This window comes from Sphaerodactylus townsendi, linkage group LG08, assembly GCF_021028975.2.
Source record: "Sphaerodactylus townsendi isolate TG3544 linkage group LG08, MPM_Stown_v2.3, whole genome shotgun sequence".
In the NCBI taxonomy this organism is placed as follows: domain Eukaryota; kingdom Metazoa; phylum Chordata; class Lepidosauria; order Squamata; family Sphaerodactylidae; genus Sphaerodactylus; species Sphaerodactylus townsendi.
This window is the reverse complement of record NC_059432.1, coordinates 98,200,756-98,225,017: the sequence shown is the minus strand read 5'-3', so window position 1 is coordinate 98,225,017 and position 24,262 is coordinate 98,200,756. Positions and strand designations below refer to the sequence as shown.

The 24,262-nt window shown below is 44.1% G+C and overlaps 1 protein-coding gene across 1 annotated transcript in view; it reads left to right on the top strand.

The window, feature by feature from the left end:
- Positions 1–24,262, top strand: part of PLD1 (phospholipase D1) — a 137,201-nt gene that overhangs the window by 54,539 nt on the left and 58,400 nt on the right. Inside the window, exons 7-9 of the mRNA XM_048506934.1 lie at positions 16,810–16,868; positions 18,347–18,439; positions 22,782–22,934. Of these exons, the coding sequence (XP_048362891.1) occupies positions 16,810–16,868; positions 18,347–18,439; positions 22,782–22,934 (305 nt within the window). The remainder of the gene's footprint in view (positions 1–16,809; positions 16,869–18,346; positions 18,440–22,781; positions 22,935–24,262) is intronic.

Below are 24,262 nucleotides of genomic sequence, written 5' to 3'. Positions count from 1 at the left end.
CCAGGTTTTTACTGGAAGTGACATCATGATGCTGGTGCGCTCACCAATCCCCTCCTCCTCATTTCTGCCTGTTGGCATTTCAGGCACCAGCAGGCATAGCCAGTGGTGGGATTCAAAAATTTTAGTAACAGGTTCCCATGGTGGTGGGATTCAAACAGTGGCGTTGTGCCAATGGAGCTGGGCGGGGCACGACGGGGCGTGGCCAGGCATTCCAGGGGCGGGGCATTCCTGGGCGGGGCTGTGGCAAGGACGCAGGTCGCGCGCGCCCCATGTGCAGTTCCCGATCGCCCCACCTCTAGATTCAAATAATGACTGTTTAAAGTATTAATAAAGCAATATACCGAAAGGTAGTGTATTATTTCTTTTTTATATGATTATGATTGATTTTAAATAATAACATGAGTAAGGAGAGAAACCAAAAACTGTTTACAATTGTTAACATATTACAAACATATCTAATTGTCTATTTCTCTCAACCCCTCCAACTTAAACATCCTATATTGCCTCCCTCCTACCTATATTTCCCTCCCTCTCTACTTTCTGCTTCCCCTTCAGATTCCTATAACTACTTTATCTATTCCCCTTGAAAGAAAACTAACAGAGGGAGAGATCCAAAATCCTTAATCTAAAAGAGTAGTTTAAACTCCACTCTTTCCAATATAAATGTCAAGGGGAAAAAAGAAAATGAAAAATCTTTACTTATAATACTTTCCCAACCTTTATACCAGTGAACAAAAAAAATTAGAATTACTATATATTGTATTATTTCATACAGTTCATACTCATGTGGGGGAGGGGGGTTTGCCATGGGGGCAGGGGGGCCTGGGGGGCGATTTTGCATCCCCCATTTGACAAGATTTGTTGTACCCAGGGACAGAGATTACCCCCTTGTCCCTAGTGGAGTTAATCATTAATAACCGGTTCTCTGAACTGAGGCTGATTCTGCATGGGCCAAAAACAGCAGTGTGAAAATGGTGTGAAAACAGTATAAACCCTTTTACACCGTTTTAAGCCCTTTTATACCATTTTCACACCGTTTTCACACTGCTGTTTTTGGCCCATGCGGAATCAGCCTGAGAAAACTTTAGTAACCGGTTCTACCAAATAGGTGCGAATAGGCTGCATCCCACCTCTGGGCATAGCACCAAGTTGCTGGGGGACACCCAACAACTCTAGGGGATGCAGCTGTTAGGCCTCCTGCAAGCAGAATTCTTAGCCCAACTCTTTACTTGCCTCTGCTAAATTGGTGGATGTTCTTCCAGGCTAGCCCCAGCATCTAAGATGTCATCGGATTACAGAATCCTTGTAGTTTAACCTTATGGGTTTTCCAGTGCCATCACAAGCAGAGTGACATCCTTCTACATCTGTTGAAACCAGTGGGCTTGAAAAAGTTAGGATTGTACCGCTAGTTGATCGATGTAATGGGAATAAATAATTTTGACCAACATTAAATCATGCTATCTTTACCTTTAGGTATTGCCTTTGTCGCAGCCTTAGGCAAGGTGGCTCCTCCCGTGTTAGAGTGTCTCATCTAAGATGTCACAAGCCTTTATTGGCATAAAATAAACATACAAAATCAGCATACAAAATTTGCCCATTATTGCTCACAATTGTAGACACTGGTACTAAAATACTAAATACTAAAATATATACATGGTCCTTCTGTAACTATAGGACATTCCTTCAGCTAAGTTAACTCACTTAAACGTCATCGGATACTGACAGAAGCTAGAAAAATTACTGCTGGCTATATGTGGTCATAATACATAGACATTGGTTGGTATTCATCTAGACTTACGTCTATTATTGTTAGCAGAAATTTTGCTACATTCTCACACACTGTGGGATCCATGTTGTTCAAAAGCATAGGTATCTTAAGAGCATCAGTTAGATTGTTATACAGAAATGGGATAAGTGCAGATTGTGACATTCTGATTTTGCAAACCCCTTATACACAATGAAAGAGGGTATGATCGAGTGTCTCCACCTGACCCATATTGCATGGACATAGCCTCCTCTGTTTATCAATTTGTTGATATCTGCCATAGAGCAGCATAGAAGCGCATTAAGATTGAATCTGGCCAGTGTTAAAGCTCTTCTTTAATTCTAGGGTTGGTGATCCACTGTAAATAATTGTGGCCATGTGTCCTTGTTCAATTGGAATAAAGTAAGCAGGGTCAGGGGAACACGTTTTCCTCGCATGGCTGTTATCATATCCCCGATACTCTTGTTCTAATTAAAGCTTAGTTTTCAAGCAGCTATATGCTTCTTGATAGGGAGAAGAGGGACTAACGACTCTAATGAAGAAAGCCAAGAGTGTTGATTTTTTCCTCAACTAGTTTCAGCCACCCAGAATTTGCATAGTGGCGGAAAGCATGAGAGTGTAACAAACTGGAGTGATCCTGCCAAATAGTGAATCACGTGAGCCAGTATCTGACAGTGTTCTCAGCCAGGCCATCGTTGGCATATGATATTGCCCGAGTTCTAAAACATAGGAGCTGCATATGAAGCATTGAATTTGGTAAGCCCCATAATTTTGTGGAAGAAACGGGACTGGGCTGTGTTTATATTTTTTGTTTTATAGCTCTCGATCCAAACTAGGTGCTCCATAGAGGAGCTGGAGAGTCGCATTTAGCATTGAACACCTTCAATGCGGATGAGTATATACTGGTGGCCCACAGTGAAAAAGAAACGGCTGGAATTGCTAGGGCACTGTTGTTGTTAGCTGCAGCGAGTGCTAATTTCCTATGTGTGTACTGCCCTAATTAAGGTTAAGCTAGTAAGAGTTATGCCCCAAATATTTGAAACTGGTTAACTTGTTCTATGGGTCTGTTATTGATGGTCCATGTATGACTCAGGGAGGTCTTCTAGCGAAGACCATTATTTTGGTTTTTTCATAGTTAATTACCAGTTACGTTCCTGCTTACAATATTCCAGCACAGCAATTTAAGAGAGCGAGTGAGACCAACTTTAGTGTGGGAAAGAAGAACGGTGTCGATCAGCATACAGTAACGCCGGCACGTGTTTAGGTGCTTAGATTTGGGAACATGCCCATTGGCCTTCTTGGAGGTTGGCACTAGATCACTAAGGAATATATTGAACAAAGGTGGAAAGGGCCAATGTACTGCAGCCTTGTTTGACCCCTCTGGTTGTGATGATATTTTCTGTGAGCGGTCCTTTTGTTGCGGCTCTTATTCTGCAGCTAGTGCAAGTGTGTAGCTGTTTTATAAGAAACAGTAGTCTGGGGTCCATGTGTAACGCCGTCAATTTTCTCCACAGTAGGGCTCTAGATATGGAGTCAAATGCCCCTTTTAAATCCAGGAAGGCTGCAAACAGTTTACGGTTATTATGAGTTATACTTTTGTTAGCTAAGTGTGCTAAAACTGTTACATGATCCAGTGTTGATTTATTTTTAGTGAATCCAATTTGCTCTGGTCCTATTACTTCTGCTTGCTTGACCCAATCTTCCACTCTCCTAAGGAGTAGTTTTGCATATAGTTTGCTCATCTAAGATGTGGCCTCCCACCTTCATTTTTTGGAAGTAGAAGTACACGCTTCCATGTACTTGAGGGGCCTCCTTTGCACGCTTCCACCTGGCAGCTTTGCTACTCTTATCATACTCATACTTTATCTTGAGCTCCTTTTGTAACTATCTGGGCTTTGGTCTTCTTGGTGGTGGCTCCATGTTGATGGACCAGCCAGGACAGCTGGTACTCTTGTTTCAGTTCCTGTTGGTTTGGTCTTGTCATGAGTCTCCAGGCGGGAGCAGGAGACGTGGCATCTGGGAGAGATTTGTCTGCCTAGTTTCATTTTTGTTGACTGACTTTCTGTGTTTTGCTTGTGCTGCTGCAAACTTCTTTGAAAACGACCTTCTCATGAACTTCAGACTTATAAGAAGCTATGTGGGAGTGCGTGGCTGGGAAGAACTGTTGCTTAGTAACGGGGGTGAAGGAGGGCTGCCGGTGCATCCTTTACAGGGGACTTTGGGTGCCTAAATGAGACTTCACAAAAACTTTTCAAAGTCATTAGATTACAGAATCCTTGTTAACTCTTCTGATTCCCTTATCAATAGATGGATTTTGTTTGCAACTGAGTCTATTTTATTGGGAGATCAAGGGAATGCATACACCTTTTTGGCCTTCAGCAAGGCTACAAAATTATTTCAGAGTACCTATGAGGGAGTTTAATAGTCTTGGCAAAATGACTGTTTCCTTGTGGTTTGCTAGGAAGTTCCAATACCATTATTGTATTTTAAAGTGGTTTTAATGTATTTGATATTTTCTGTAAAATGTTCTTGGTCGCTACCTGGTTTGATCCTGATACATTTGAAGAAAGGCAGACTGATAAATATTTTCAATAGATAAACATAAAATAAAAGTAAAAGCAATTAACTTCAAAACAGAACGACATCCTTTGAGGGATTAAATAGGAATACTTTTTTTTAAATTGATCAAAAATGTCCTACTCCACTAATGTGACTGATTAATGTAACTGTTGAATGAACTTTTAAGGTCCTTCCCTATAATCAGTAGAAGAGACACATGTAAGGATGTTCTGCATTGTTGCTGAGGATGCTGGGATGCCACCTTTGGGCTTGCTGCTAATATAGTACTTAACCCTGGTTTTGTTAACCAAGGGTAAACATCTTGGAATCAGAGAAACTGGAGAAAGTACTTAATGGCAACATGCTTGTTGACATTCCCTTTCCTCCAGAGTTTCTTCTAAAGTGACCAATAGGTCTCATGGATTTTTTCTCATAGTCAGTTTGGCACCACTTCCATTGGCAGACTGTATGATAATTCCTCTCTCCATAATCTTGACCAGGGTTAAGGTGACAAACCATAGTCTTGCATTATATCTTCACTAGAACCTTATTGTGTACAGTCCTACACAGTCCAAGAGTTGTATGCCAGCTACCTCTGTGATACTGCAAGGCATCATGGGTTACATGTCATCATGCCATGTGATTTAATTTCTTTAGGAACCTAGCTATCTTGGGTTGACCACGGATTGGCCTCCTGTTTCCTGTAACTAGTAACGTTAATTGTAACAGTAACTTGTTTATCCTTTTCTACTCCCACTTTTATTGATCTTATATCAAACTCTGTTATCCTTCAAGTTTGATCTTTCAGTTTTACTTACGAAACAGTGGGAGTGAATGTGATCATTGTCATTCTCCTGACAGCCTTCATAAATGTAGATTAGAAATCTGAGGAAAGTACCAAACAAAGTTTAAGTGGCTATGGAAAATCTTATTCAGTGCCAGGACTCAGCTATGGGATATGTGAAAAAGCATTTCTGTCCCCAGAGAAGTGGAGAATATCTTTTCTTAAGGCACAATTAATGCATGGAATTTGCAGTCACGGGGCATGCTGTTGGTTCCCTTCTTAGATAATTTTAAAACAGAATTTGAGAAACTCAAGGAGGGATAGAAATCAGTCTATAGCTATTAGCAATAATTGTTCAGAAGCGGCATGCTTTGATTACCAGGTTCAAACAGCAGGGGAAAGTTGGTTGCCTTTATCCCTTGCTTTTGGGCTTCCGAGAGACACCTGGTTTGGCTTTTTCAGCAGTTTCCCAACTCTATTTTAATTAAATTTAAAACTTCATTTGCATCCCACCTTTCTCCCCAATGGGAAACAGAAGTGGCTCACATTGTCCTCCATTTTGTTCTCACAACCACTATGTGCAGTAGGTTAGTCTGACTTTCCAGAGTCGCTTGTGGAAATTCCGTGGCAGAGGGGATTCAGGCCAGGATCCCTCAGATCCCGTTTTGATACTGGAACCAGTACATCAGGCTGGCTCTCGTGATGATGCCCCCATTGTTCTATTTAACTGAGGCTTCTGGGACGCTGTGCAAAATTGACTGGCTACACTGGGGAGAAATGTGTGTGGAGGTCGTTTGGAGTTCCTTGCAAAATATTGGCACTACCAACAAAGGTAAATTTTCTTGGGAAATACAGCAAGCCAAGAGGCCTTTAGTGAAAGGTACTTTTTGGAGCGGGGCTGTGGTTCAGTGAAAGAGCCTCTGCTTTGCATGCATGAGTTCTTAGGTTTCAGCCCTGGTATCTCCAGTTAAGGATCAGTTTGTATATGATACTAGCGGGGCCCAGCCTCGCGTTGCTGTGGCAATTGTCCTTCTCATCACAGTCCGCAACCCACACAGATGTCCATGCAGGTCCAGTGATCCCCAGCATAGCCTTTTGGGGTGGCCAAATGGAATCCCTCTTTCCCTTTTCAATGCACATTGTTATGTGGTGGTGCCTTGGGTTTTTAGTATAAGGTAACCCTTCCCGTTCCACAACGGAACTGTCCAGAGTGCAGATCCTGCTGTCCATGAGGCTGGTTGACACGCACAGTCCTGGCTTGGGTAAGGCAGAACTGGGGCAAGGAGGCTATCCCAGTCAGGCAGCAGAGGCAGGGTGGTGAGGCGCTCAGATCGAGGCCAGCTCCCTGGGTTCTTAAAGGGCCATGTGCAAAAGAAGCGGAGCCGGTAGTGTTGATTCACCCCCACCTCGTGGATTTTCTTAGAAGAAAAAGGCAAACTCCAGATCGCTTTTAGTAAAAGAGAGCTGTGGTGAATATGGGTGAGGAAGTGGGTAAGTGGTGGTTGGATGTGAAGGAGGGCAGAGTGAGGTGTGTGAGGATGAGCTGGATGTGTGTTATGTGGTAGCAGTGGGTGAGGCACAGAGAGTGAAAGTTTCCTGCGTGTGAGAGGGGGAACCCCACCTGATGCCTCACACGGCAAAGTGTGTATGTGTTTCATTTCCACTCGTATTACCTAACAGTATTACCTATTTACTGTTTCCACTGCTCATCTCTGCCCATCTGAGCGAACATTCTAAGCCCTCAGGCCACAGACAGACAGGCTGCACGGACATTCTAAGGGTGACAGTTAAACACAGCCAGCTTCATGGCCTGGTGCGCCAGGAAAAAGATGTTTTACCTGGCTCAGGTATGGACTTTCAGCGATTTGAAGGTCCGATTACCTGCCCGCAACAGGGAGGAACGTCATGTGAAAATTTGGGGGCAATCCATTCAGCCGTTTCGGCGTTAGGGAGTGACTAACAAAGTCACTGTTTGCTTTTTATATATATAGATGAAAGACCTCCACCTAAGACCCCGGATTGCGTCTGCTTCTGAGTTGGCAGTACTGACTTTGATGGACTAAAGGTGTAGTTCAGGATAAGCCAGCTTCATGTGTGTTTTGTTTGTGTGCTTAAATCATTTGGGACTTTTTAGTTTAGGAAAGAAAGAGGGCAGAGGGCAAAGAACCTGAGGGAGGTTCAGAAAATTTGGGGTTTTTTTTGGAGAAAGTGGGTAGAGAGAACCTTCTGTCCTTGTGACGTTAGAACTCAGAGTCGCCTGATGTAGTAAGATGAAGTACTTCACACAGTTTATGCTTCATTTGTTGAATTTGCTGCTGGAAGATGTGATGAAGGCTGCCGGAATAGTTGGCCTTAAAGGAGGACATATGCCTGCCAAGGTCCAATAGCCCCAGTAGCTAAATGGAACGCCAGGTATTTCTTAAGGTGATTACCGTGTTTCCCCGAAAATAAGACAGTGTCTTATATTAATTTTTGCTCCCAAAGATGCGCTATGTCTTATTTTCAGGGGATGTCTTATTTTTCTGTGTTCTGTTCGTCGGGCATGCTTCCAGACAAAAACTTTGCTATGTCTTACTTTCAGGGGATGCCTTATATTTCACACTTCAGCAAAACCTCTACTACGTCTTATTTTCAGGGGATGTCTTATATACGGGGAAACAGGGTAGTAGTTCTGGGCAAACTACAGTCCTCCCTCACACATCGCGAGGGTTAAGGGTGTGTCCCCCACCCACGTTGTGCAGAACCCCCAGGGCCGGGCTCTTCCTCCCTCCCTCTGGCCCTTCCTTCCTCTTTAAGACCTCTGCCAGCTCCTGCCAGCAACCCTGCTGCCTCCTTGGCCTCTCCCCTGCTCTGGGGCTCCAGATACGTGAGGCTTCGGGGTTCTGTTGGGCAGCGACTTTCTACTTGCAATCTGGAAAACAAAGTGGAAAGTTGCAATGTGGGGGTGGAAGACCGTATTGCCGAAGCTGATTATCTTCATTCCATGCTTATAGATTTCCAAGAGGCATCTGATTGGCCGCTGTCGGAAACGGGAACTTTTAATCCTGTTACTGTTGCGGGCTGTTTTCAGAAGCTAATGTAAAATGGCTGCCTTCTGTGTAGGCTTGAGTTAACAAGTATGTGTAATAATATAATTACCTTCTGTTCGTAAAAGTGATATTATGCCAACTTGGCAACCATAGCTATGGATCCGTAGGAAAGAGGAGAGTACATAATGCCGGGTGTAAAACTCTGCTGATGAGTGTGCTGCTAGGCAGACGTTTCTTCCTCGCTTTTTGGATCTGACGATGGAAATTTCACACACGCACATATCCTAGCAACTTAACAGAGCAGCTTCTTTTAGCAGAGATGAATGGAAAAGTTCGTTTCAGGGCAAGGGCTTTTTGTGAGTCCATTGTCGTTGAGCCTTAAGATGTACACTCTACTCTGCCAACATACACATGCGGACAGCGGACACGTAAATTCGCACAAAGCCATTCCTTGTTCTCCACTTCCTTGCAAGCCTTAGAAAACAGCTTTGGGGCCTGGAACGGGCAATTAGCATTGCTCACCATTCAGTTGTCCTAAGCTGTTGCAAAGATAGCAACTAGAGAGCCAGTGTTATAATGTTGGACAGTGTGATGTAGTGGTTAGAGTGCTAGAGTAGAATCTGGGAGATGCAGGCTTGGACCCCTGTTCTGTCTTAGAATCGTTCTAAATAATTTTGGCTTGGTTTTGGGTACTCACAGGATTGTCATCTCACAGCCACTTGGTTCCTGGAAGCAGGATTTAAATATCTAAATAAATATCCAAACATTTACTTGGGAGAATGGGTCTCTGGGGACATGCAGAGTTATTTCCAATCTGAACTCCAACCCTATATCTCCACACCCATCTTTTCACTGCAATAAGCATTCCAAACTTATGACAATCCTTTTAGATACAACACGCTGCATAGTAAAAGCTTTCTCTTCAATGTTCTTACAAAAAGATCCAGAGAAGCACAATATTCTATTAGGGACGCAACCAAATAGTGAAGTAGAGCGTGATACCCATGAGCAAGAATGGTTTCAAAAGTCCTCGACACAGAGTTGCAATCAAAAAATTTAAAAGGATTTTGTAATAAAAGGAAATTGGAATTTGCATGGCCTATAAAAGTAAGACGAAGAAAATTTATCAAAATGTCACAAAAGAGTATATAAAAATAGAAATATCCTAGTCGGATCTCAAAACCAGATAGAGTACAACATGTCACAGGTATGGTCCTTCGGCTCAAGTCATTATAAGATGGCTTCAGCTTCTTGTGTTTCAAAGGGGGAAGAAAGAGCAGGAATCAAAGCTGAACTTACACCAGAGTACGTGGTCTATCACTCAAGAAGCTACTGAACCCAGCTTGTTTGAAATTCATATTTCGCTTGAGGGTGAGATAAAAGGCTCTTTGGAAGAAGGAGGAGGAGGAGGAGGAGGAGGAGAAGGGCCGGCGACGAAGACGAAGACCAGCAGATAATCACCTGCAATAGCAAAAGACACAAAGCAAAGCCATTCCCCAGAGCTCCCCTCCCCCGGCAGGCAAATGGAGGTTTGTTGAGTCTCAGATGTAACTCATGGCTGGTGGAGCATTTTCATCTTGGCAGTCTGCAAGTTTTGCAGACCTGAACTCAGTCTTTGTTTTCCTGATTGTTAAATGGAAGAATGTTGGCATTATCTATGTCAAGACCTGCCTGGAAACAGAGCTTTGAATATAAAAAATAAAATAAACAAACACATGCGTCATTTGTTTTATGGTTCTCCCTCCCGTTCCTTCAAATTGTAAACCTCATGGGCCCCAGAGCCATCTGTATTCCTGTTGTTCCCTCCACCCTACTGGTAGTTCTGTTTGTTCTCTGGAAATCAGAAGATGCCCTCCCACGCACAATTTCTCCATTCACTGCCTTAGCTTTGTGTGAACTTGCTGTTGTGAAACACACTGAGCCACAACAGATAAACACGATTCTGCTGAATTGAATATTGTTCACAATGGCTGTTGAACTATCTTCAGGGGACCTGGTGCTTTTCTGAGGCTCATAAGCGAAAAAATTGATAGATCTTCCCCTAGGAAGAGGGCGGACATTGGGTTGAATCTCACAGAAAATTTCTGCATTTGCAACAATCCTTGTGGAAGCAGAAATGCTAAAATTACTCTTTGCAGTCTGCTTGCTTTAAACGAAAATAGTTTTCTCCCTACTTTCCTTACAGCATGCAAAAGATAAAACACAGAGTGTTCCTTCCAATACCGTGTCAAAAACCATGAATGGTACGGTCTGTTGTTCACTGTATATTCTCAAAGATGCACATTGTTACTTGTTTAAAAAAACTATTTATTTTTAAATTTTTAAAACATGTTTTTGCCACCATTCCAACCGATTAGAGTCCTCAAGGTGTCACAAAAATATTGAAACCTTTGAACAATTAAAAACAATTATAAAATAATTTAATAAAATGTATAAATAAACATTACTAGAGGAAGGACAGTGATCGTTCCTTAGGGCATGCCCCCCCCCCCAAGTCTTCACTCAGAGTCCAGGGGTCTGCAACCTGCGGCTCTCCAGATGTTCATGGACAACAATTCCCATCAGCCCCTTCCAGCATGGCCAGTTGGGATTTGTAGTCCATGAACATCTGGAGAGCCTCAGGTTGCAGACCCCTGACCCAAACGATACCAATAAATATAGAGGGAGACATAGCTCTAAAGGGCTATATATGGCTGAATCCCATGTGTGGTTGCTTGCAAATGCAGAACTGTGGCAGGACATTGCGTTTTCTGTTCACTTGTCACTGGAACTAAGCCCCAAAGACAGATGTGTCCAGACGTCGTAATAAGTATTTGAACTTGACTGCAGTTCAGAGCAAGGATTTTTAAGACTTCGTGAAATAGGTGTGTTTTGAGGGGTGATTTGAAGAGGCCCAGAGAGAAAGGTAGTATCACAGCCATCTTTTAAAAAAGATTGATAAGATACATCTTCAAATGTGCTTTGGTCAAGAATAAATCCTCCTGGCTTCTCCCAGTCCTTTTTACAAGTGTTCTTTGAAAGATACAGATAAAAGAAGTCACTGTTTTGATTCTTCCTGGACACTCAGGGATCCGTATTCTTTTCAGATCCAAACTGAATGGGTGGCAGCTCTGGCTGGGTTTTGTAATATTTCTCCAGCGTTGCAGTTCTTGACAAGTTCAGGCTCCAAGCCACTAATTCGAAAGGGCCAGCTGTCCCTTGTGATTGATAGCTCTCTCCAAACGTGTTCTCCTGCCAGCCGGTTGTAGCTCAGAGACAGCCATGGTTTGTCCCCTGATTTCCACATGCATTTTTCTGTCTTTAGCTTTCACTTCAGTTTTTCTGTTTTCTCTCTGATTTTTTCCACCTCTTTTGAGACCACTTTTACAGAGATGTTTTTCTAGAAGCCAGTTTAGAGTCAATTGTTTCCTAGTGTGTAACATTTGTATCCATTTCCTTTGTCCCTCTCACCTTCAGCCAAATTTTCAATGGTTAGACTGCTGTCATTGTTAAATCACTCCCTCTCCACCTGAAGACGAGTGATTTCATGTTTTTTAACTGTCCTAAAGTATCACTGAATTGGTGTAGTGTTGAAAATCTCTACCTTCTTCCCTTGCAGGGGTATGCCTTTTTCATAGCTTCACGAGGGAAGGGGCCAGAGACTAACTTTATAAAATATAATGAATGTTGCAAATTCAGAGGACCTGCTTAAGCTATTATTACGACACTACAACGGCCTTGATATTTTAGGTCCATTTTAAGAAAATAAGGGGGTTGCTTTCATGCTAACAATAACCACACCAATGATGATAGTACCCTCCCTTGAAATTTTTCATTATTTAAGTCACACTTGAAAGACAGTGAACTGACCGCAACTGTAAAAATGTATAGGGAGGGCAGACATGCAGAAGAACCCTGCCCAAACTGATTCCAATGCTTGTAGATCAATTCCCAAGAAAATCAGGAGTAACTCGAGCGTGCAGAAGAGGAAACTCCTACATCATCCTGCTTCCCAAGCTCCTGTTTGCCTCTTTAATGCTGGTATTGCTAAACCCTGTGTGAAAGTTTTCCAGCAGCAAGGCCAACTTTCCACTTCCCTGACTGAACCAGCACTAATGGTCAACCATCCTGTATTAGAATGTTCATGAATATTCTGTGACACACCATACTAGAGTGGGCAGAGATTAGCTGTACAAAAGCACTGTTTTTAATGTTTAGAAAAGTGGCTAGGAATCCGTCCATCCATCCATCCATCCATCCATCCATCCATCCATCCATCCATCCATCCATCCATCCATCCATCCATCCATCCATCCATCCATCCATCCATCCATCCATCCATCCATCCATCCATCCATCCATCCATCCATCCATCCTCTATCTTCTATCTTCTAGAGCAGCAGTGGCGTAGGAGGTTAAGAGCTCGTGTATCTAATCTGGAGGAACCGGGTTTGATTCCCAGCTCTGCCACTTGAGCTGTGGAGGCTTATCTGCGGAATTCAGATTAGCCTGTACACTCCCACACACACCAGCTGGGTAACCTTGGGCTAGTCACAGCTTTTCGGAGCTCTCTCAGCCCCACCTACCTCACAGGGTGTTTGTTGTGAGGGGGGAAGGGCAAGGAGATTGTAAGCCCCTTTGAGTCTCCTGCAGGAGAGAAAGGGGGGATATAAATCCAAATCCAAACTCTTTCTATCATCTATCTATTAAAATTTTATTTCTATCCCACTCTTCCCCACTGTAGTGGACTCAGAGCCTGCTGTGGGTGAAGCTAAAGTGTTCTTTTAATTGTGCACACAACCTAGAGTGTATCTTGTGAGATTTTTTAGCATCCCCCCCCCCCTTTGAATTAAGTCCCCTGTTTTATTAGAAAGTGCCTTTGTAATTCTCACTTTACAAAATGGTATACCTCATTGTTTGGAGGCAGGGCTGTAGTAATGGAGAAGTCATGGGGTGCATTACCTCACCTGGAACTGCGGAACATTCACCCCAACTAAGAACCTTTCCACACAAATCCACACACACTTTATAATTTGTACCAACTCATGGATACTAAAAATACACACAGACGTTTGGGCTTGGCAGCAAATTCATAAAAAGCAACATTTTATTATGAGGAAATGTCTGGTTTTCCATTTCTTTGAAGCCACACCTGGAATTGTGGTAGCTCCACCTAAGCAGGTAGTCAGGCCAAAGTCCTATTTGGGGTGGAGGTTCTAGAAACGCAATATCAAAGCTTATTGCCAGGCGTCTAACTAAGGAGAAGCTAAAGGGATCTTTTGATCCCGGTGAAATGTTTCCTTGTTACTGCTACTGGATCATTTCTGACCTTCCTTAAATTCTGGTTTAAATAAATGCGCATGAAGTTGCCTTATACTGAGTCAGAACATTTATCTGCCAGTACTGTCTACTCTGATTTTAGTAGCTCTCCGCAGTAGCCCCTTCCACACATGCAGAATAATGCAGTTTCAATCCTCTTTCACAATTGTTTACAAGTGGGTTTTGCTATTCCGCACAGTAAAATCCAGCTTCAAAGTGCATTGAAAGTGGATTGAAACTGCATTATTCTGCATGTGCGGAAGGGGCCATACAGTTTTTAATTGATTGGGGATTGAACCTATGACCTTCTGCATGCAACGCAGATACTCTGCCATGGATCATTGGCCTCATCCTAGCACAAGCGTACACAAACTCTGTGGCGGCTGGCAAGTCACCATTCCCCTTTCACTTTTTTCTTCTCTTCAGCGGATCTTTCCGGGCTGTTTATTCCTCCTTTCGTGGTAACTGATTTGGAAACCCTCAGATTATCCCGCCACTTAGCTAGACAGCTCACACTGAAATCGGAGTGGGATACTACTGAATCTTTGATCATTTCCCCACTTACCTTTTGCTGCGCGCTACTCTCCCCAAGTAGCGCGGGGTCCCCCGGCACTCCGCACTACAGGTGTCGCCACCCCGACGCTGTTGCTCTCCTGCCCCCTCAGTGTGCATCATTCCTGGCGCTCCTCAAAACGGCGCCTTTTGATGATGTCATGGGGAAGCCTGGGAGCGCACCAGAAATGACGCGCGCTGGGAGTAACGCGCAGCAAAGAGTGGTCGAGGTAAGTGGGGAAATGACCTTTATTCCCCCAGGTGGGGGAGAGTTCAGTTTCAAAGGGTTGCTGTGTGGCTTTTAGTTTACTTGCTAGAACCCCGCAGGCTTTATGTTCAAGGGATTCACTTTTGTCTGTTTTCATTCGCATTTAATAACAAGCTTATGCCAGTAACTCACAGCTGACCAGGGGCGAACCACCCAGGGGAACGTATGGGTCAAATCTCCCCAGGCTGCAGCCATTTAGTCATGTGGGGCAGAAAATCACCTCCCACCCCCTCCTCCTTCCCTGATGACCTGGTGCAAAAAATGTTGATTGGTTGTGGTGTGGGAGGGCGGCCACCCATACCGGGTGTGTGTGTTTGTGTGTGTGGAAAACTCAGATTTTGCACCAGGCTACATTTTCCCTAGATATGTCTCTGCAGCTGATTCATGGCAATCCCAGCACCGTGGGGTTTCCAAGGCAAGGGATGAGTAGAGGTGGTTTGTCATTGCCTTCCTCTGGGTAGCAACACTGGACTTTGTTAGTCTCCCATCCAAGTACTTACCTGGGCTGTTTCCTGCTTAATTTCCCATCTCTGACATGACCGGGGTAATCAGTGTTAGCACCAGGTGGCATTATTATATTAGACCTTGCTTTTCCAGCCAGTTCATAAAACCCATTTGGCTCATTCGTAGAATACGTGTTTTCCATGTCGGAGGCTGCAAATTCAACCCCTGGCATTTCCAGTTAAAAAGGATCTCAGAAAGCTCTTTCTCTGACAAATCACTGCTGCCAGTGAGAGACAATACTAGGCCGATCGAAGGACTACCTTAGTATGAGGCAGCTTTTTATGCCTGGAATGGACAGATTACAGTGAAAGAAACAGCCACTGATCGGGGGGGGGGGGGGGGCTTTATTCAGATGTCATCCCGAACGGTGGTTACCTGTTGTGGCCCTTTACAGCCTTGATGTGCATGTTCAGAACATGTTGGCAACTTGCCCCTTTTACAAAGCAAACAAAGCAGGATACAGAAGAGGAAGACGGTTAAGCGCAAGAAAGCTAGTGGCGCTTAGCAACAAGCAGCACAGAGTCCTCGGCTTTATGTTTCCCCTCCAACCTGTTGTTTTTCCTAACAGCAAATACAGACAGCGTTTCAAGCAGAGGCATGGGGGTTCTTGACCCTTTCCCCCCTACTCTTGCTGCTATTCATTTCACCGAACTGCGTTTCCCGTTTTATTTGGGGGTGTTGTTTTTTTCGCTTCGGCTTCATCTGTTTATTTCCCCTTCCTAATGTGTCCCCTGTTTTGTCTGATAGGTTGCAAGTCTGCAGGCAGGATTTGGCTTTATTTATGATAACTGGTAGCTTAGCTCAAAAGCACTTTAGGAAAATTAAACCCAAATTCTGATCTGCTTTTTGGCCACACAAGTGGACAGTGAAATAAATTGGGATTTATGCACTTAGTGAAGCATTAAGTTTAATTAATCCCGAAATGCCCCCTAAAGAAAAGTTTCTATAGATTGTATTGTCGAAGGCTTTCACAGCTGGATTCAACTGGTTGTGGTGGGTTTTCCAGGCTGTGTGGCCGTGGTCTGGTGGATCTTGTTCCTAACGTTTCGCCTGCATCTGTGGCTGGCATCTTCAGAGGTGTATCACAGAGGAAAGTCTGTTATACGCTGTGTCTAATGAGACGGGAAAGTTTAGTGGGGTATAAGTTGTCCATGTCCCAGGGTGGGGAACCAATCAGTAAGTGTTTGGGTGTAACTTGCTATACAAAGGTGTGGTTGAGTGCATTGTACAGCGGGTGGGGTTATCAGTCCATTTTTCAAGTACTGGTAGCCAAGCTTTGTTAATTCTCAGAGTCTCTTCTTTCTTGTTGAAGTTGTCTTGGTGTTTGTGAATTTCAAGTCTCCCTGTGCAGTCTGACATAGTAACCTTCCGAATTGTCCAGAATTTCAGAGTTCTCAAATAAAATGTTATGTCCAGTTTTGTTTAACACATGTTTCTATAGATTCCCCCCCCCCCAAAAAAAAACAGTTTAAACAATATGTGCACACAAGGCATGGAAGCAGCCAGTTCAGAGAAAATCATGCACAATGGTGGGCTATTGTATCTTTCAGCATGGAAGGATTTTTGCTATGGAAAGAATGATCAACACGGTCAGTTTCTCACAGAACTCAGTGGTACTCTCCAGTAGGAAGTAGTAGGAATGGACCTGGCATTGTGAAATTTATTTTTAAACCATTTATTTATTTCTTAATATTTACACCCTGCCTACAAAAATCTCTAGATGGCTTATACACGGTGAAAAACAATAAAACATCCCAATAAAAGCATCGTAAATGAATGGTAGCAATTAAAATAAAACAATAAACACGTCATAAAAATTAACTCCACACGTCATAAAGTATTGCACTTAAAACCTAACAATAAAAAAACATAAAAATTAGCCCCAAATCCCACTCACCCACATTCAAACTCACCCCGCCCCAAACCAGCAGTTGTAGAGGGGTTCCAGGGAGGCTAACCAAATTCCTGTGTGAAAAGAAAGGTCCCCGTCATGCGCCTAAGCCCAAATTTTTGATGGCATCGTTTTCTTCTTTTATGATTTACTTTTCAGATGGAGTTCATTGGTGTAAGTCAGCTGTCATTCATCCATGATCTAGGACCAAAAGGCATGTAAGTTGGCCCGTCTTTATCAGACCAAAGCCCCTGGGGGACAAATTTGGGTTCTGAACCACAGTGCAGTCATGGGTTATATCTGCCCTCTCCTCGACCAAATGCCGGGCTAACATTAAATGCTTAAGGGATTTCCCCGTCTTTCCTGCCGGGTCAGGCTGCTGCATCAAAGAGCAAGGCAGGATCATTTGTCAGAGAGACAGACTAAGGTCTGTTCCCAGAAGGTGGTCTAGATAGCTGGGGCTGATGGGGATGAGACAGGAGAAACAGGAGAGGTTTACAGAAAAAGGGAAGGCGGTTGAGGAAGAGACAAGAAAATGGGCTTCAGTAGCACGCATGCGTGGCAAGCTGAAAGTCCCATTCTCAGTTCTTCGCTTCTTCTTAAAGGTACAGGTAACAATAAAGGTAGTCCCTTGTGCAAGCATAAGGTCATTACTGGGGTGATGTCACATAACAACACTTACTAGGCAGACTGTGTTTATGGAGTGGTTTGCCATTGCCTTCCTCATCATCTGTACCCCCAGCAAACTGGGTATTCATTTTATCAACCTTGTAAGGACAGAAGGCTGTGTCAACCTTTAGCCAGCTAGATGAAACTGATTTCTGTTGGGAATTGAACTCGGTTTGTGAAGAGAGCTCTGACTGCAGCTTACCACCCTGCCTGTCTACCTGAGATCCGGGAGAGTCGCTGCTCATCAATGTAACCAATGCTCAATTGATAGACCAATGATCTAACTCCATATCAGGCAGTTTCATATGCTGAGTTTTTAATGTGAAATGCAAATAAGGAAACAAGGGACATTTATTAAGATATCCTGACCCAGACTGTTCACCTATATTTGATGTATGCATACTCAGAAGCAGATTCTGCATGTACTGTCCAATAAATTCTGCACATGATCATAGCCTTTAGGCCAGAGGTGTCCAACTCTGACGCTTCAGATGTTCATGGACTAAAATTCCCATCAGCCCCTGCTGGCATGCCCAATTAGGAATTGTAGTCCATGAACATCTGAAGCGCCAGAGTTGGACACCCCTGCTTTAGGTCATTGCTGTGTGTTCTGAGTGGTGATTTCCCCTCAAGTTCTGGGAAAGAAAAAGGTATTTTCCAATACCTGTTATCTAAGATCTAGCTAGAGACGTCAGGGACAGACCTTGGGCTGTTGCCATGTGTGAAAGACAAACCTTGAGACCTTTATCCTGTCTGTTTTTATCTAAGGAGCTCTGCAGGAAAGCTCTTAAATCAGGAAGGGCCTTTCAGAGGAAGGTTTGTGCCTGGTTAACAGGTTATGTTTCCATTGTCCTTGCAAGAATGCAAAATACAGATGTGCGGAAGTTCCTAGCAGGGTTGTGATTTGCCTTTAAAGCCTTTGATAGCAAATAAAATATCAGATCGGTCTTGTGGCATATTATCTGAGGTTGTTTCCAAGAACTTGTTGAGTCAATCATTTTACCACCTCTTTTCTCTTTGCTTGCAGAGAAGGCATGATCATAAAACGGTCTGGGGGTCACAGAATACCTGGCCTGAATTGCTGTGGACAGGGGAGGCTGTGCTACCGGTGGTCCAAAAGGTACCTTTCTATTTTCAAGTGGTTCCCCCCCAATTCATGATACTCAACGTGTTATCAGCAGATAGGACTGATTTTCTCCTCTTTGCTATACTTCACTGCAGAGGCGAAGCTACAAGGGGACCCGGGGGTGCGCATTGCACTGGGCGCGCTCCTAGGGGGCGCAAAAAATCAGGTTTGTGTTGTTTGTATTTTTTTAGTGTTTTTTCAGTTTGTGGCCTGCAGGGAGCACAGTTTTTAGGCTAGCAGCACCAAAATGTCATGGTATCTTTAGGATACACTCCTGATGATACCACTCAGGTTTGGTGAGGTTTGGTTCAGGGAGTCCAAAGTTATGGACTCCCAAAGGGGGTGCCCCATCCCCCATTGTTAATAGGAGATGGGGCTACACTTTTGATGGTCCATAACTTTGGACCCCCGGAACCAAACTTTACCAAACCTGGGTGGTATCATCACGAGAGTCTCCTAAAGATACCCTGACATTTTGGTGCTGCTAGCCTAAAAACTGCGCCACCTGCAGGTGAAAAACTGAAAAAACACTAAAAATACAAAAAACACAAATGAGCGCAAAATTATGGAAAAAAATAAGACATCCCCTGAAAATAAGCCCTAACACATTTTTTGGAGTAAAAATTAATATAAGACCCTGTCTTATTTTTGGGAAAACACGGGTATATATGATTTCAAATGATGGAGAGAGTGGTTTTTTTAAAGTTATGAATCAGGGCTGTGCCAGAAAGATTATAACTCCTTAGTAAATGCAATAACGTTTGGAGATTTTAATCACATTTCTGCACTTTTATTATATTATGTATATGTCTATTTATTTGAAGATTTATAGTCTCCTTTTCAACACAAATGAATTCCCTGAGCCTTTTATAGCTCAGATTCATTCATTATTTAGTGGCTTGGGATTGCTTTTTATTTTTAGGATCATTGTTGCACTGGGTTGATAAGATCTCTTGAGATCTTCGCCGGTTGTGTTTTCCTGTTGGAGTTTCCCACCAGCATCCGTCCCATCTAGTATAGTTCCTGCCTCCTTTTATTCTGTGGGATGGTTCCATCTCCTGCATGAATAAATCTTTCTCATTCACCACAAACACTGTCTAGAGATCCTGGGTCTTTTTTCTGTGTCCACCATTTTGCATTACGCATTAGTGGCAGGTGCGGGGAGACCGCGAGTGCCAACTGGGCAAAATCGCATTATGTTCCCTGCCTTGTTGTCTTCTGAGCGTTCCTCATTAAGAAGCGCCAGTCAGTCCTGGATCACTTCACAAAAACGCAATTCAATTTGGAACGAGAACATGATGCTGAGATCTTTCCCTGAATATGCAGGGCTCCGCTTTACACTGGAGCCATTGTCTCCAGAGAGCGCCTTTGCCACAACGGGATGATCTCCTTGATGACCTTGGATGCCTTTTCCCTGCCTTGTCAGCTGTCAGACTCTTCTCTTGGTAAACTGGAGAAGGCAGAAGCCGGCCTCTTGCAAGGGGACAAGAAGCAGCATTTCCCTTGTAGCTGGCCTACATTTATGATAATTCAGAGTCAGCATTAGGGACTGGCGTTGCCAAGATTGCAGAGGTCCACCAGCGTGGTGTAGTGGTTAAGAGCAGGTGGATTCTAATCTGGAGAACCAGGTTTGATTCCCCAGTCCTCCACCTGAGTAGCGGAGGCTTATCTGGTGAACCAGTTGTGTTTCTGCACTCCTATATTCCTTCTAGGGGACCTTGGGCTAGTCATGGTTCTTCAGAACTCTCTCAGCCCTACCTACCCCACAAGGTGTCTGTTGTGGGGAGAGGAAGGGAAAGGAGCTTGTAAGCCACCTTGAGTCTCCTTACAGGAGATAAAGGTGGGGTATAAATCAGAGGTGGGATCCAGCAGGTTCTCACAGGTTCCCAAGAGTAGGTTACTAATGATTTGTGTGTGTCGAGAGGGGGTTACTAATTGGTGATTTTGCCACCTGATTTTTGCCTTAGTTACGCCCCTCCTCTCAGCAGTAGCACGCAGAACTTGAAGCAGTCTAGCAGGAGGTACACCAGCGTGTGTGGCAGCCTGCGCCTGCGTGCATTCGTTTCCCGCCCAAGGACTGGCGCAGCGACTGCGTCCTGGCCACAGCCCCACCCAGGAATGCCCCACCCCCGGAATGCCCGGCCACACCCCCGTCGTGCCCCGCCCAGCCCCATTGGCACTACGCCACAGTTTGAATCCCACCACCATGGGAACCTGTTACTAACATTTTTGGATCCCACCACTGTACCCACCATCTTGCATTACACATTTTTCCTCCTCCTCCTCCTCCTCCTCCTCCTTTGCTGACAGCTGTGTCAATCCACTTAATACTGGGGCCCCTGCAGCAACACAGGAGGCATGGTCAGAGGGACAATTGACCTTTCTGCGCAGCCAACCTTAGGGCACCTTTTGCCACAGTTTCTCTAGGCAAGAAGTCAAAGGACAGGTAGTTGCGACTAGTGATCTGAAAAAGTCTCTTTAAAGAGATGGGCATGAGAACCGTTCCTACCTGTCCATCTTTCCTCCCCAACAGGTTTTAAGAACTCCTCCTTGTCACAAAGTAAATTTATCTGCTTAGGGAACTGGGCGGTGGAAAACGAGCATTTCAGCGCGCCAGAGTAGACCAGGTGCTGAAAATAACTTGCAACTGAAAAGGACTTCTTTCGCTGCTCCCTCCCACACCTCTTGGGAGGTCTACATCAAGCCTAGGGGGGGAAAAACAGCTTGTCATTTTTTCTCACCCTCAATTTGTGAGTTTCTGGTGCGGGGCGCGTTGCTTGGCAATGCAACCTTTTCCAAAGCACAGCCTCTTCTGTATCCTTTCCATTAACTTTAATGGAATTAAGTAAGGGCGCCTGTATAAATAAACCATTAGAAGTCTGGAGTGTGCCAGTCTTGCTGCACTTCTAGATGTTCTGAGGTATTAGATTTATTCAGCACACGTTGCGAAGCTTCCCCTGTTCTTCTCTTTATCCATTAAGTAGAAACCTCTTGAGGTCACCCGACGTTTGTCTTGTTGGGTGATTCACGTATCCACGTTAATCCCTCTGTCGCGTCTGCATTTACTGGTGATTTGCGGAGGTGTATGGGCACATCGAGCGCCACTAGCGTTGGATCCCACTGTTCTATTCCACTAATGGTGGCACTTTTCTGCATTGCAGGGAGCTGGGGGAAAGCACCTTCATTAGCAGAACAGATCCACAGGATCTTACACACAGGAGTTCGATACCACTTCTCACCCAAGCAGAATTATGTGGTAGAAAAGCCCATGGGATGTAGTGGTTAGAGCCATGGTGGCGAACCTTTGGCACTCCAGATGTTATGGACTACAATTCCCTTGGCCAATTGGCCATGCTGGCTGGGACTGATGAGAATTGTAGTCCATAACATCTGGAGTGCCAAAGGTTCGCCACCACTGGGTTAGAGTATCAGACTAGGATTGGGGGGGACCCAAATCCCTGTTCTGCCATGGGAACTTGCTGGGTGACCTTGGGCCCTTTCAGCCTAACCTATCTCACAAGGTTGTTGTGAGGATAAAATGGAGCACAGGAGGATGAAGGACGCAGCTTTGAGTCCCCAAGGGCAGAAAAGTGTAGTGTGTGTATATAAATAATTAAATACCATGCGGAGGTTGTAGAATGGACCCTAGCACTTCAAACTATAATGGGGGGTGGTGCAGCAGTGGTTAAGAGCAGGTGTACTCTGGAGGAACCGGGTTTGATTCCCTGCTCTGCTGCTTGAGCTGTGGAGGCTTATCTGGGGAATTCAGATTAGTCTGTGCACTCCAACACATGTCAGCTGGGTGACCTGGGGCTAGTCACAGTTCTTCTGAGCTCTCTCAGCCCCACCTACCTCACAGGGTGTTTGTTGTGAGGGGGGAAGGGAAAGGAGTTTGTAAGCCCCTTTGAGTCTCCTTACAGGAGAGAAAGGGAGGATATAAATCCAATTCTTCTTCTTCTTCTTCTTCTTCTTCTTCTTCTTCTTCTTCTTCTTCTTCTTCTTCTTCTTCTTCTTCTTCTTCTTCTTCTTCTTCTTCTTCTTCTTCTTCTTCTTCTTCTTCTTCGTCGTCGTCGTCGTCGTCGTCGCAAAGAAAGGGGGAAAACCCCTGCTTGCATGTACAAAATGAACACATAGGGAAATCTGCTGCCTGATGAATGAAGAGCATGTTTTAAATTAATGGTTAATCAATTAATAACCTTTTATCATCTAATCGTTCAATTCTTACTCCAATTTAACCTTATCAAATCAATTAGCTTAGGCTAAGAGCAACTCGGTATATCTTGTGTTGTAAATATTGCATCCTGACTGATTATGCATTTGTGCTTGTCTTTCCTAGGTGGCTAGTAGTAAAAGACTCCTTTTTAATGTACATGAAGCCAGATAGCGGAGCTATTTCGTTTGTCCTGCTGGTGGATAAAGAATTCAGCATCAAAATTGGCAAGAAAGAAGCAGAAACTAAATATGGGCTACGAATTGACAATCTCTCCCGGTGAGAAGGTCTTTTGTTGTTGTTATTGCATTGTTGTTGTTGCTGTTGTTGTTGTTGCATACATGTTGTTATTGCATACATTGGCTTAATACATTGCATACAATGGCTTAATACTAAGAAAAGAAGGGTTTGAAGAACAATTCATTTGGCACGAATGAATGTATTTTATGTATTGGCAAAGGCTTCCATGGCTATAATCTAATGGCTGTTGTGGATTACGCAAGCTGCGTTGCCAGGATCTGGTAGTTTTGGTGGCAGCGAAATGTTAGGAGCAAAAACTACCAGACAAGGCCACACAGCCCGCATAACCCACATCAACCAATGCATTTTATCTTTGATTTTTTCATACTGGTCAATAGTAAAAGCTGTGACCTGGATAGCTCCAGATCTCAGAAGCTGAGCCATGGATAGAATTTGACTGGGTGACCCCCCCACCCCACCCCAAGGACTACCAGGGTTGTGATGCATAGGCAGGGAATGGCAAACCACTTCAGAACATGTTCTCTTGCCTTGAAAACCCCAGCAGGGGTCGCCAGAAGTGAGCTGTGACTTGATCACACACAGGTAGTAAACATTGCCTAGCATTCACAAAACAGATCTGTACATTTTTACAGTCAGGGTAATTCAGTAGTGGAATTGACTGCCTAGGGAGGCAGTGAGCCAGCATGATGTAGTGGTTAAGAGCAGATGTGTTTCCGCCTGCCTACATTCCTGCTGGGTGACCTTGGGCTAGTCACAGTTCTTTGGAGCTCTCTCAGCCCCACCTACCTCACAAGGTGTCTGTGGTGGGGAGAGGAAGGGAAAGGAGCTTGTAAGCCACATTGAGTCTCCTTACAAGAGAGAAAGGTGGGATATAATTCCAAACTCTTCTTCTCTTCTTCTTCCCCCCACCCTGGCAGTCTTCAAGCTGAGGTATGCTTTAGGCCCATGGTGGCGAACCTTTGGGATCCCAGATGTTATGGGAATTGTAGTCCATAACATCTAGAGTGCCAAAGGTTCGCCACCACTGCTTTAGGCTGATCCTGATTGAGCAGGGGGTGGGACCAAGTCGCCTGTATGGCCCCTTCCAACTCTATGATTCTATGATCATTTCTTTGCATCCTTCGATAATAATTTTGTGAATAAAGCTATAGTCCAAATACTGTTAAACCAATCTTTTATAGAAAATAGGAAGTTCTTGCACAGGTTTTTACCTTTGTATATTACTTATTATTTGTTTAGCATTTGTACTTTGCTAAATGCTTTGGACCACTTTGATAACCTTAATTGCCAATGGGATTGCTTCACATATTCAGTCAGACTTGTCTGTCCATTGTCATGGAGTCAGG